Source organism: Eublepharis macularius, chromosome 12 (genome assembly GCF_028583425.1).
Source record: "Eublepharis macularius isolate TG4126 chromosome 12, MPM_Emac_v1.0, whole genome shotgun sequence".
NCBI lineage: Eukaryota > Metazoa > Chordata > Lepidosauria > Squamata > Eublepharidae > Eublepharis > Eublepharis macularius.
In genome coordinates this window covers 80,737,586-80,750,888 of record NC_072801.1, presented here as the reverse complement: position 1 = coordinate 80,750,888, position 13,303 = coordinate 80,737,586, and the positions used below count along the sequence as shown (strand labels likewise).

Genomic DNA, 13,303 nt, shown 5'->3' with positions numbered 1-13,303 from the left:
AGGATGTAAGGATGTATGTACACTATTTCCCCCTATTTATTTCAGCAGCTAAAACACACACGTCTGTGATTCTTCATCCTCTGTGCATATTCTGCTCTGCAACAATATTCATCCAATAACATCACGGCTGCCACCTCAGGCAAGCCTCAGGGAAACATGAAGAAAAGGGGCTGGGGGGGGTCAGTCAGGCGCCTGAGTTCAAACCCCTCTGATGCCCCTGAGCCTCTAAGCTGCTTTCCATGGGAAATTAATGGTACAGCCTGCCCCCCCCCACAGCCTGTACCACTTCAGGGGGCAGGAGGGAGTTTAATGACTCCCCCCAGGAAGGGAGCCTGCAGCAGAGAAATGCTGTAGTCTAGCCCTCCCGTGATGTGCTACGCTTTCCAATATGCAGAGGGATTGTGACCCAGGTGGGCATTCAAATTTGTCATGCACTAAAACAAGGGGATGCCTGGTGTTCTCCCATGAAAAGCTGCAGTTACATTTCAAGCCGAAGGCCTGAGTCCACGGACTCCTCTGTTGCATGCCCCCCCCCCCCGCCCAATGAGTCACTTACTTGCACTGGGGGCCTCCTCCTGTGATGTGGCAAACTCCATGATTGCAGTGGATGGAGGCCGGACTGTCCTTGCTGCAGTCGGTGATGCAGCTCAAGGCACCCCCCACCACTTGGGGGTAATAGAAGTCTGCCCATTGAGGGTCAACCATAGTTTTGCAATACTCTGCAAAAGAGAAAATGATCGCAGTGCGTAAAATTAGGGAGAAAGAGTAGGGAAACCACATGTCTCTCACACATGTATTTATTTATTAAAATATTTATACCCCACCTTTCCTCTTGGGGCAGTGTGGCACATAAATTCACGGCCACACGCTCGATGATGGCTCCGTCCTGGCACAAAGGACGTGCGTAGAGGTATAAGAGTGCAAATGGGGGACCCAAAGGAGGGGCAAGAAGGACCCTCCCATTCCCAGGTCTTGGTCTCACCTTCTGCCGAAAAGGTGGAGCTTGAGTTGAGGACTGGGTTTGGCGGAGCAGTGAAGCAAAGCTCTGGAAAGAGAAAGACGTGGCTGCTTGCATCGTGCTGCTGTAGGGGCTGAAAATGGTCCCTTGTATTTTCATCCCCAAACAATTCCTTTGCACCCCACAGAAGGATGGTGTTTAAGGAGACTTGCGGGGCCCCAAAAGGAAGATCACCCCTTCTCAGGATGGGACAAACGGATGCTAACAGGGAAGCCGTTCCAAGCTCCCATTGCTGAAGAGCAAAGCTGGGCTCGCCCCAATTGCGCAGGGAGAAAAGGCATCTTTGGGCTGGCCTGCCCGGATTTCGGGGTCCTCACGGGGGCTGCTGCTGGGACGTGCTTCTTGTTCTGCAAAGGGCTGGGGGAGCATTCCAGGGCTGCAATCCGGCAGCTCCTTCGGCGCCTTTCCACACAGGAGCCCCACTGAGAGAAGAGGAAGGGGGGGTGCTCCTATGTGAGCCCAGGAATGATTGCTCCAGGGGTCAGAAGGGGCCGCAGACATAACCATGGGGAAACTCCGCATGCTTCCCACGCAGGGACGATGAAGAGCTCTGTGGGACTAGAAAGCCTGCGCTGGACAGCCGAAGCTGCTCCAATCAGCCTTGTACCCAAGTGCTCCCGATCCTCCTCGTATGAGTTCTGGGACAAGCGCCCGCATTTGACCCCTCTCCGGGTTCAAGGCACCCAGCATACGGCTGCAGGGGGCGCTTGCTCTGCTCTGAGTTCTGCACCTGCCTGGCTTTGCGGGTTGCAAGCACAAGGGAGGGGGCATCTCTCTCTGGTAGCCCCTCACTGGGACATCTAGGGGTTTAACCTTCTTCTCACAGTGCCGTGTTGGGATCAGAAATGAAAATGTGTAAAGACAAAATCCCTGCAGACCCTCAGATCTGCCGTCAGATCTGCCCTCCTCCTGGCCCTTTTCCATGGATTTGTTCCAAGAGGGAAGAAAGAGCCGTACCAGGACCCTCTTCCGCCTCTGAACAGACAGTGAGGTGCCCAGAGAACTGACTGCTGTAAGGGCTGTGGAGTTAAACCAACCCTCTTCCGAGTGCCCCAGAGAGTGTGGGGCATGGAAGGGAGGCAGTGGGACGAGCGACAGCGTGGGCATCCGTCATTTCCAGGACTCCTGGCTTCCATCTCCAGGGCACTTAAATGTTCAGAGATCTCCTGCAGTCCCAACGCCGTGGCAGACTATGGCTTACGCTGTGTGCAGTTCTTCTCGGTGGCGTTTGCGATCTGCAGCTGCTCTCGCACGGCCTCCGTCACATTGTGGACAGTCACTTCGATGAGGTTCAGGTTATTGCTCATACTGGTGTCAACGATGACTTGGTGGTCCACAACGATGCTGCCGGGCCTAACAAAGCAAGGAAGAGAAAGCTCAGCCTTTCCATTGCCACACCCGGGATTTTCAGGGGGGGGGCGTTGTACTTGATGCCAAGGGCATGGGTGGAAGAATGTAAAGCACAAGGGGGAGCCTTGGGGAGGGGGCTCGGGATCCTCCCCATGGAGGAGGAAGCTCAGCTGACTCTCTGCTGAGGACGGAGCTCTGACTGGTTTCTGAATAAGGACACGCGGCAACATAGGAGTCCCGCAGCTACGGCACCAGGCCTCAGCCTCCCAGCCTAACCCTGAGAGCCCCACTGCGCTGATCAGCTCTCCAGCCAGTGGGCCCTTCCTCAGCCCTTGAACACCCTGGACTCCCTTCTTCTAAGAAACACAAAGTCGAAGCAGACCCCAGGGCAGGGGGCTAGCGGTGCCACACTGGAAGGGGCCGGCCGGGGGCCAGGGGGGCCCTTGGATGGGATTGGCATCTGCCTGGGGCACCCACCGCAGGCTCAGGATCACCGTCTCACGATAGCCAGGGACGTCCTTATAAATGATGTCCATCTACAAGGCAGAGGAAAACATACAACGTAAAAGAAAGAAGATCCGTCACAACGGAGGAGGGCTGGGGGTAGGGCGAGAGGGAGATGCCCTCGGGGGCTGCGGCTACCTCTTCCTTAAAGTTCTTCTCGAGGGCTTTGTAACCTGCTGAGCTGGTATCCTCGAGCTCCTCTGTGTAGACCCTGTTGGAGATCCTCACTTGGGCTTCAACTGTCACTGGGACCTTTACTGAAAGGGAGAAGGAGAATGATGGAGACCTGCAGAGCAGTACAGCCAGGGGTCACTTCATAGAAAAAGAGCTGCAGGAACTCATTAGCATAACTCATTCGCGTAACTCATTTGCATATGCCACGCCCCTTGACATCAGCAGAAGTGTGTCATTAGCATAACTGGTTTGCATATGCCCCACCCCCTGACATCACCTATCCTGGCTGTTTTGGATCCAATCCTGGCCATCCAGGGCCAAAATTGGGCCCAAAATGGCAAAAGGGGGCTGAAAATGGCCAGAATGGGGCGCAAAATGGTCAGTATTGGGCTGCTGCTGAGTGGGAGAGTGATCTACCACCCGTCAGAGGCCTGATCCTTGCCATTTCGGGACCAATCCTCGCTGTGTTGGGTATGATCCTGGCCATTTTGGGCCCGAATTGGGACATTTTGGCCCCAATCCAGGTCAAAATGGGCCCCAAATGGCCAAAAATAAGGTGGGTGGGGCCTCCTGTCATGTGACCGATTTTGAAGAACTACCGGAACTGCGTTCCTGCGCGTTCCCCCTCAAAATGAGCCCTGAGTACAGCCCAGCCACCTCCCTGGGGAGGGGTACCAAAGGCACGGCAGACCCCCATCGGAGAAGCACCTGGACCAGCTGGGGGACGCCTTTTTCTCTTGTTTTCTAAAAGTTTTAAAATTTCAGAGACCTTTAGCTGAAGAATCCCTGCAAACACCGTGAGAGTCTGCCGATCGAATAAATCCCTCCTTAACGTTTCTCTTCTGGCCTGCTCTTTTCTTAGTTGATCCGTTTTGCGCTCGGGGTAGTTTTGTCTTGGAGGACTGTTTTTGCTTCGTTCTCAGGTGGCGGTGGGTTTTGTTTATGCTCAGTGTAGTGATATATGTATGTACCTGCAATCTGGGAGCAACCAACTTGTGTCGACCCCATCCAAGGAGCTTTCAAGGCAAGCGAGGAGCAGCAGCGCAGTGGTGCATGTGGCTTAATAATGCTTCAAGCAGCATGTAGGGGGAGAGTATATCGCAACCAGTGTCTGCTACTTTGGAGGTGCTGTGCATTCTCCCAAATAAGAAGCCGGGGCCAGATGAACAAGGTGTCAGGTTCAGAATGCTTTCCTTTATGTTATGACCAAAGAGACTCCATTTTAATTCTTTTAGTGTTCTGAGTGCTCTATTCACAGGTGCCAAGACGTTCCCTAGCAGCTATCTCACAGAAGAGGGATGTTTTGACTACAGCTATTCCAGCCTTGGGAAACTTTCACTTTCTCAGCTTCAAAGGGATTGTTTTGAGAACTATGGGGGGGAGGCTGGGCCTGCTGGGGCTTGATACTTTGTACCTTGTTCTTTGCCTATCATTCGTAACAATACACGTGTACCAGCCCAGATATTGCATCTGGGCCCGAGGACTATAATGGTTGCTTTTTTCAGTAAATCTTTTGAAAACAACAGACTCTTGTCTGATTGCAGAAGGTAGTCTGGATACAACTATTATTTAGCCACAGATCTGACAGAAGGCCCAGCAGGATTGGGGGACGGGGGGGGGGGGGACTGCCAGGCGCCCAAGACTCTGTTCAGCACAAAAACTGGGCCGGGGAAGGTGGCATTAAGTAGTGGGGGTGGGGGGGTGGGCAGCGCAATCTGCTCCCAGTGAAACTTACCCTCTGGCACAGTGACGTCTGGTACAGGGAATTCACACTTGGGCCCATAGAATAAGTTGTCACGACAAATGCACTTAATTCCGTCATGGAAACCTCCGTTGTAGCAAAGCTCTGGAAAAGAAATGGTTCCCCCAAACATTTGGTAGAAGTCAAGAACAAACACGCTCCATCCCCAAGCCTGTTCCACTGAGGGACCGCTCTAACTGTCAGGAAGTCCTTCCTGCCAAAATCTCTTTTGATTTAATTTCAACCCGTCGGTTCTGGTCCGACCTTCTAAGGCAGCAGAAAACAACTTTGCACCATCCTCCATATGACAGCCCTTCAAGTACTTGGAGATGGTTATCCTCTCACCTCTCAGTCATCTCCCCTCCAGGCTAAACATACCCAGCTCCTTCAACCTTTCCTCAGCGGACTTGGTCTCCAGACCCCTCACCATCTTTGTTGTCCTCCTCTGAACGCATTCCAGCTTGTCTCTATTCTTCTGAAATTGCAGTGCCCAGATGTGAACACAGTACTCTAGGTGAGGTCTAACCAGAGCAGACTAAAGCGATACCGTCACTTTGTGTGATCTGCATACTATACTTCTGTTGATACAGCCCAAAATCGCATTTGCCTTTTTTGCTACCACATCACACTGCTGACTCATGTTCAGCGTATGGTCTGCTAAGACCCCTAGATCCTTTTCACACAATCTACTGCCAAGACAAGTCCCCCCCCATCCTATAATTAGGCATTTGAATTTTCCTTCCTAAATGCAGAACTTTGCATTTATCTCTGTTGAAATTCATTTTAGCCCAGTTTTCCAGCCTGTCAAGAACATCTTGTATCCTGACTCTGTCTTCTACCATATTTTCTACCCATCCCAATTTAGTATCCTCTGCAAATTTAATAAGCATTCCCTCTGTTCCTTCATCCAAATAATTTATAAAAATGTTGAATAGAACAGCTCCCAGGACCGATCCCTGAGGCACTCCACTTGTCACTCTTCTCCAAGAGGATGAGGAACCGTTAACTAGCACTCTTTGGGTGCCATCCATCAACCAGTTACAGATCCATCTAACAGTAATAGGATCCAAACCACATTTTACCAACTTGTCAACAGGCATATTATCAAAAGCCTTACTGAAATCGAGATAAACGATATCTCCAGCATTCCCCTGATCCAGCAAGGGAGTAACTTTCTCAAAAAAGGAGAGAAGGTTAGTCTGACATGACTCGTTCTCGAGAAACCCCTGCTGGCTCCTTTCTAAATGCTCAAGGACTGGCTGATGATTTTCCAGGTCTCAGTAGTTATCCCAGAAGGCCTAGAGCTGGGCCGGCACTGCTTTCTCCATCATCGTGGCCAGTGAGGGCAGGTTGAAGACCGAGTGGTCATTGGCTGCATTGCTTTTCTAAAGGAATGGCTTTTTACGCTACCCGGATGTCAGGCGAGGGTGGCCGAGAAGTAACGTTTCTTGGCAAAGTCACCTCTGCTTCACAGATCTTCCTTTTTTTTTAATAAAATTTTTTATTGGATTAGTTTATAATATCATTCAACACATACATTACCCCCTTGTAAGTCTGTTTCTAACCCCCTCCCTTTCCTCCCCCCTTTTTAGTTGACTTCCAACAGTTTTCCAACCCTTAGTCTATCTTGTTACTTAATTACTTAGTATCTCATATATTCTATTAAACACACTTAATACTCTTTTCTCTAAGCTTGTTAAATCTCTACTAGGAATATCTCTATAATAGAAGTTTCCCTTTAAATACCTCATTTAAACCATATATTCTACATAAGATAATGCTAGCATAATAATAAATATTAGCAATCAAGATATTAAAAATATAACATTGTATCCGTTTACTTTCCGTTTACTTTAACTCTTTACTTTCCACAATCATCCTGATTCTGATATTAGCTTAGACTCTAATATTCTATTACACACCCATCTTTTACTATTTCTTATTCTAAGCATACTTTAAGTCTATAAGATAACTGTTATACTCAAATATCCATTATATACTCTTTACTTAAGCTATATATTGTAAATAATATCCAACTAGCTTAATCTTATATATCCATAGTAAAACATCTATTATTTCATACTCTATAATTTTTAATTTTATCATAACCCCAATGGTAGCTTAGATTTTAATAATTAAATTCCCCCTTTCCCGGTAAAGTCACTTCTCTCTTCTTCTATTACATTTCAGTAATTCTCGAACTGCCACAGTTCCCCTTTCACGTCCCATTTTTTTTCTAGATATTGTTTCAATTTCTCCCAATCTGCATTAAATTGTCCTGAATCAAGATCTTTAAGTTTTCTTGTCATTTTGTCCATCTCAGCCATGTACAGCAATTTGTAAATCCAATCTTCTGTAGTTGGTATTTCTTGTACTTTCCATTTCTGCGCATATAAAAGTCTTGCTGCTGTAATCATATAAAATAACAATGTTCTATACTGCACTGGAACATCTTCCATTCCCAAGTTCAGTAGCAGCAATTCTGGGTTCTTATTTATTTGGGTTTGCAAAACCTCATTAATTACTTCAATTATATCTCCCCAGTATTGCTTCGCTACCTCACAAGTCCACCACATGTGATATAATGATCCTTCATGTTTTTTACATTTCCAGCATTTATTCGACATGTTAATATTTCCTAGCGCAATTTTCTTTGGTGTCAAGTACCAACGATAAATCATTTTATAGACATTCTCTTTAATACTTGTACATGTTGTAATCTTCAAAGTAGTTTTCCACAGGTATTCCCACGCCTCCATTGTTATTTCTTTGTGAAAATTTATAGCCCACTTCACCATCTGGACTTTTACTGTCTCATCCTCTGTAAACCATTTTAAAAGTACTTTATAAATCCTTGAAATTTCCTTTTTACCTTCTTGAAAAATTACATCTTCTAATTCTGAGTTCTCCATTCTTATTCCTCCTTTCAAACAATCCGAATTATAAAGATCTCTGATCTGTCTATATTGAAACCATCCATAACATGGAGACAACTCCTCCTCTGTTTTTATTCTCAATTTTGAAAATTCTACTCGTGTTATCTCCTTGTAAGTTAAACACTGCTGCTCATTATCGACAGTTCTCGGATCTATTACTTCATACGGAACCACCCAGGAAGGAATTCCATCTTGTAGTTAATTTTTATACTTCTTCCAAATCGTGAAGAGGCTTCTCCAAATATAGTGGTGTAAAAACATAGAGTCTGCTTTTACTTTATCATACCACAAATATGCATGCCATCCAAATATTTTTTTATATCCCTCCAAAGCCAGTAATTTGCGATTCTTCAGCGTCATCCATTCTTTTATCCATGCCAAACATATTGCTTCATGATATAGTCTTAGATTGGGCAGCTGCATTCCACCTCTCTCTTTGGCGTCCTGTAATACTTTCATTTTCACATGGGGTTTCTTGCCTGCCCACACAAAGTCCGATATTCATCTTTACTGCTGCAATTCTTCCCAACCATGACAAATTTAACCTATTCCATTTTATCAAGTCTCGTTCTATTTGTATCCACAATTTCTCATAATTATTCTTGAATAGATCTATATTTTTCACAGTCAGTTCAATACCCAAATATTTTACCTTATTTGTTACTTCGCAGTCTGTTATTTCCATTAGTTCTTGTTGTTTCTGTTTGGACATATTCTTACATAGTATCTTTGACTTCCTCTTATTTACAAAAAATCCAGCCAAGTCTCCAAATTCCTTTATTTTCTCCATCACCTTCGGCATATTCTCAATTGGATCATCCACAATTAACATTATATCATCCGCAAACGCTCTGACCTTGTAGAAAAACCCTTTTATTTTTATTCCTCGGATTGCATCGTCTTCCCGTATTTGAATCATCAGTATTTCCAAAACCAAAATAAACAACAATGGTGACAAAGGACAACCTTGTCTTGTACCTTTACCTATTGTCAATTTTTTAGTCACATCATCATTCACCACAATTGCTGCACTCTGGTCCCTATAAATTTCTTTCACTGCTCGTATGAACTTTTCTCCCATTTGCAGCTTTTCCATAGTAGCAAACATAAAGTCCCAGTTCAAGTTGTCAAATGCTTTTTCAGCGTCCACGAAGAAGAAACCAACTTCTCTATCACAGCGCTTGTCGTAGTATTCAATAGTGTTTATAACTGTCCTTAAGTTATCTTTGATTTGTCTATTTGGCAAAAATCCAGCTTGCTCCTCCGCAATAAATTCAGACATCCATCCTTTTATCCTCTCAGCCAAAATCTTCGCAAAGATTTTGTAATCATTGTTCAGCAACGAAATTGGTCTATAATTTTTAACATTGGTCAAATCCTGTCCCTCTTTAGGAATCAATGATATATTAGCTTCTCCCCAAGTATCAGGGATCCTCTGATCTCGCATAGCTCCATTAATCACTTCTTTCAGGAACGGCACCAGTTCATTAGCCATTACTTTATAAAATTTAGCTGTTAGTCCATCCGGGCCTGGTGCCTTTCCTAATTTTGTTGACTGGATTGCCTCTTTTATTTCCTCTTCCGTCACTTCCCTATTCAATTTTTCTCTCCAACCTTCAGAAATTGCAGGGAGCTTCATCTTTTCCAAATACCTCATTATAGAATCTTTATTCACTTCCTTTTTTTGGTACAGCTTTGCATAAAATTTTAAAAAAGCTCTACTAATGGCTACCTGCTCCAAATATGTCTTATTCTCCTCACAAATTTTATTTATGATTCTCTTCTCTTTTCTTCAGTTGCCACGCCAAATATTTCCCAGGCTTATTTGCACCCTCGAACGACTTCTGGTTCATTCTCTTAAGATTCCATTCCAATTCTTTGTTATTCATTGCCGTCAATTGTTCTTGTAGGATTTTAATATCCTGATATATCTTCTTTTTTCCTGGTCTCTTCTTAAGTTGTGTCTCTTTGGCTTTTATTTTCTCCATAATCTCTAGCCTCTTCTCCTCTTTTTTCTTTCTAGCTCTTGCATTTAAATCCATTAGTATACCTCTAGTCACTGCTTTATAAGTGTCCCATACCTTATTAGTCGAAACTTCCTTATTCATATTATGTTGTATAAAGAATCTGGTCTCTCTTCGTAACAATTCAATGTTTTCTTCTTCTTGCAAAAGATCTTCATTTATTCTCCATCCTTTTCTTTTATTTCTTTTCCCAAATCTCCACATGATTGGGTTGTGATCTGAGCCTACCATAGGCATTATTTCCACATCTTTAGTCCATAACGCTAAGTCTTTGGAGGCCCAGATCATGTCAATTCGTGATAAAGTAAAATGTCTTGCAGAATAAAATGTATGTTGTCTAGTTTTGGGATTCTGTCTCCTCCACACGTCTTCTAGAGTCTCTTGTTCCTTTATTGCAAAAAAGGACTTTGGTAGTAATCCTCTTTTCTTTTGTGCAGTTCCAGATTTCTTATCTTCATCCAAGTTAGTAACTCCATTGAAGTCTCCAGCTAAAATTATCTGATCGTAAGATAGTTCATCCAATTGTTTTCCCAAGTCCTCAAAAAAATTTTCTTTTGCTCCATTAGGTGCATATATTCCAATCACCAACAATTTCTTTAAATTCCACATAATTTCCACTGCTAAATATCTAGCTTCCACATCACTCACTACTAATTTTGGCTGCAATTCTTCTTTTATATACAACACCACACCTTTTTTCTTTTTTTTTGAAGCAGCCACAAATTCACTTCCCAATTTTGCAAACTTTAAGTATTTTATATCTTGCTTTTTAATATGGGTTTCTTGCAAACATACAATATCACATTTTTGTTTCAATAGCCAGTGGAAGATATTTTTTCTCTTATTAGGCGAGTTAAGTCCATTTACATTCCAAGATATTATTTTGCACTCCATAATCATAATCTTGTTGTTGGTAAGTCCTTTTCATTGTCCCTGATGAACTTTTCCATCTCCAATTCAGATCTGATGCGCTTTTTAGCTCCTCCAAATTCGAAGGACAGTCCTTCTGGTATTTCCCATCTGTATCTTATCTTCATGTCCTTCAAAATCTGGACTAAATCTTTATTTTTTTTCCGATCCAATAGCACCGATCTGGGCAGTTCCTTCATAATAATCACCGCCTTGCAGTCGACCTCTAATGGATCCTGGAATTGTTTACTCACAATCATTTCTCTTGTGTTTCTAGTTGTGAATTGCACAATCATATCTCTTGGTAATTTCCTCTGGGTCGCAAATCTTGAATTTATTCTGTATAACACATCTAGGAAAGCCGCAATTTTATCTTCCTCTTTCCCCAGGTATCCAGCCAAAACTTCTGTAATCTGTTCTTGGGCAGATTTTCCCTCAATTTCCGGCAAACCACGAAATCTCAGTTGTTTCTCCATATGTTTACTCTCTGCGACAGCCATTCTGCCTCTCATTGCCCTCATCTCAGTTCCTTGCGTGTCTGCTAAGGTATCCATTGCATTTTCTACTACATTAACCCTTTGCTGCGTGGCTTGCAAGTCGTTTTGTATTTTTTCCCATACCTTTCGTCAGTTCCGCCAGTTCCTTCTTAAGTGTCTCTTTAAACTCTTTCGCCATCTCTTGTATCATATCTTTAACTTTATTTCCTTCTGAAACTTTTTTATCCAAGCTTTCAATTGCTGCTTGCCACTTCTTTTTCGACATCGTGGGGCTAGCTTTACCTCGCTCCCACGAGTCTGCTCTTTTTCTTAACTCCGTGGCGTTTAACTTTGTATACTTTTACTTTTGAAAGTCCCGAATTTAATTTATTTCTTAAAAAAACACATTTACACAGTCCAAAATGTCGAGCGTCTTTTCTCTATGGTTATTTCAACTATACTTCTAATCCAAGATGGCCTACTTCCTCTTCCGCTGAAGCCACGACCTTTCCCTTCTTCAAAATGGCGTTCTTCTACTTCCTGTCACATAGAAAAGGCCACTTCTCTCCAGCTCCTCTATCGTTCTGACGTACTTCCCGTTCCTCTGCCACACACAGCAATTCTTGTGATGTTGAGACTTTCCCACAGTCCACTATCTCTTTCTCTCCGCAGGTATGTAAACAATAATCAGCTTTCTCTACTAACTCCATTATACATAGTCCTTTTTAAAAACTTTTTCTTGCCGGAATTTCCCCTCCTTGTAATCAATCTGTGGCAGTTTTTAAATTCGCTTTAGTACTTTGTTTCTTAAAGTAATCTGTCCCGTTTCAAGAGATAGTAATCTTTACCTTCTTAGTCATTTTCACGGGTTGTAATCACTGTTTCTGTATTCAATTCACTTCAAGTCCCCTTGTCCCTGTATGAAGCTTGGGCATGCAGGTCTTATGCCAACCAAATTGGCTCCAAAACTGCTGTAGAGATCTTGGCAAAACCTTTCTTCGGGTGGGACCTCAAGGGATGGGAGAGAGTCCGTTGCGCAGGACCCCCCCTCGCCTGAGATCAACGCGCCCTCAGGTTCTTGAGCATTCTACACCTGTTTTCCGCCTGAGAACAGTTGGCTACGGGCAAATCCTCGCCCCTGTAGCCTCCAAAACAGCAGCCCGGACAGCTCAGCTATTAGAGCTGCATTAGACCTTCATGGATCCCAAACCGGAAGTTGCCTGCTTCATAGCTCTTCCAATGAGCTCTCTAGCCTGCTCTGTCTGAGCCAGAATGAGTTTTCCACCGGTGTTGCTCCACTTGTCTCCCAGACATCTTCAGGTGACCCACCTCCATTGTAAACTGTAGGGCTGGGTTCCACCCCAAGGGCAGAAGACATCGATGAACGGCGACCTTCTCAACATCTTCTGAGGGCTTCTTGTTCCAAGCTCCTAAAAAAGCCTCAATAGAGCATCTCTTTGGAACCTTTAAGAAAATCCCAGAGTGTGTTGAAGGCCAGCAGGACCCAGGACTCTCTGTGGGGCCTCAGTGAAGAAGGCCCTGTGCTGTGGCCACCTATAACTTCAGTGCACCAGCACTACCCAGTATTAATATATCACAACAAGAGGCCAGGGACCAGTCCCCAGCCCTGCCCCAGGCACCTGTCAGAGACTGTTTAGCCTGAGTAACGCCATGTTTAATCCTGTAGTGTTTAGTCTTCCTCCCCTTTAGGTCCCGACACCTGCGAGGAGCCGAGTCCATGGGAAAGGAAACTGTCTTATTTGTCTGCTCGACCTTGGCCAGCTCTACGTTCCTCTGAGAAGCTTTGCTGTGTGAACTCAGGGGGGAGGCTGGGCTCGGGGAGTGTGAAATGTAACCACTTTTGTTTTATGATTCGTTCCTAACAATACTTTGATCAGCCAGGATCTCTAATCCTGGAATATGTACATCTGGACTTGAATGCTGTCTTTCACAATAAACCTTTTGAAATCAAAAGACCTTGTCTTCTCGCAGAAGGGAGTGAGGCAGACTAACAGTTCTGTAATGACATAGTCTGACATTTTGTTAGGAACCAAAAAACTTTGAAGTCTGCACCCCTCACCCAGGGAGGATGGATACCGAGGGCTCCTTGATTGATCTAAACGTCCCTGGACAGGAGGAGGATGACTCGACACCGTTGGTACCAATGAATG

General features: G+C 44.5%; 1 protein-coding gene across 1 annotated transcript in view; it reads right to left on the bottom strand.

Moving 5' to 3' along the window:
* Positions 1-13,303, bottom strand: part of MUC12 (mucin 12, cell surface associated) — a 39,126-nt gene that overhangs the window by 14,273 nt on the left and 11,550 nt on the right. Inside the window, exons 5-10 of the mRNA XM_054994579.1 lie at positions 4,782-4,892; positions 3,011-3,129; positions 2,846-2,904; positions 2,220-2,371; positions 983-1,045; positions 557-719 (exon numbers count right to left, since the gene is read on the bottom strand). Of these exons, the coding sequence (XP_054850554.1) occupies positions 557-719; positions 983-1,045; positions 2,220-2,371; positions 2,846-2,904; positions 3,011-3,129; positions 4,782-4,892 (667 nt within the window). The remainder of the gene's footprint in view (positions 1-556; positions 720-982; positions 1,046-2,219; positions 2,372-2,845; positions 2,905-3,010; positions 3,130-4,781; positions 4,893-13,303) is intronic.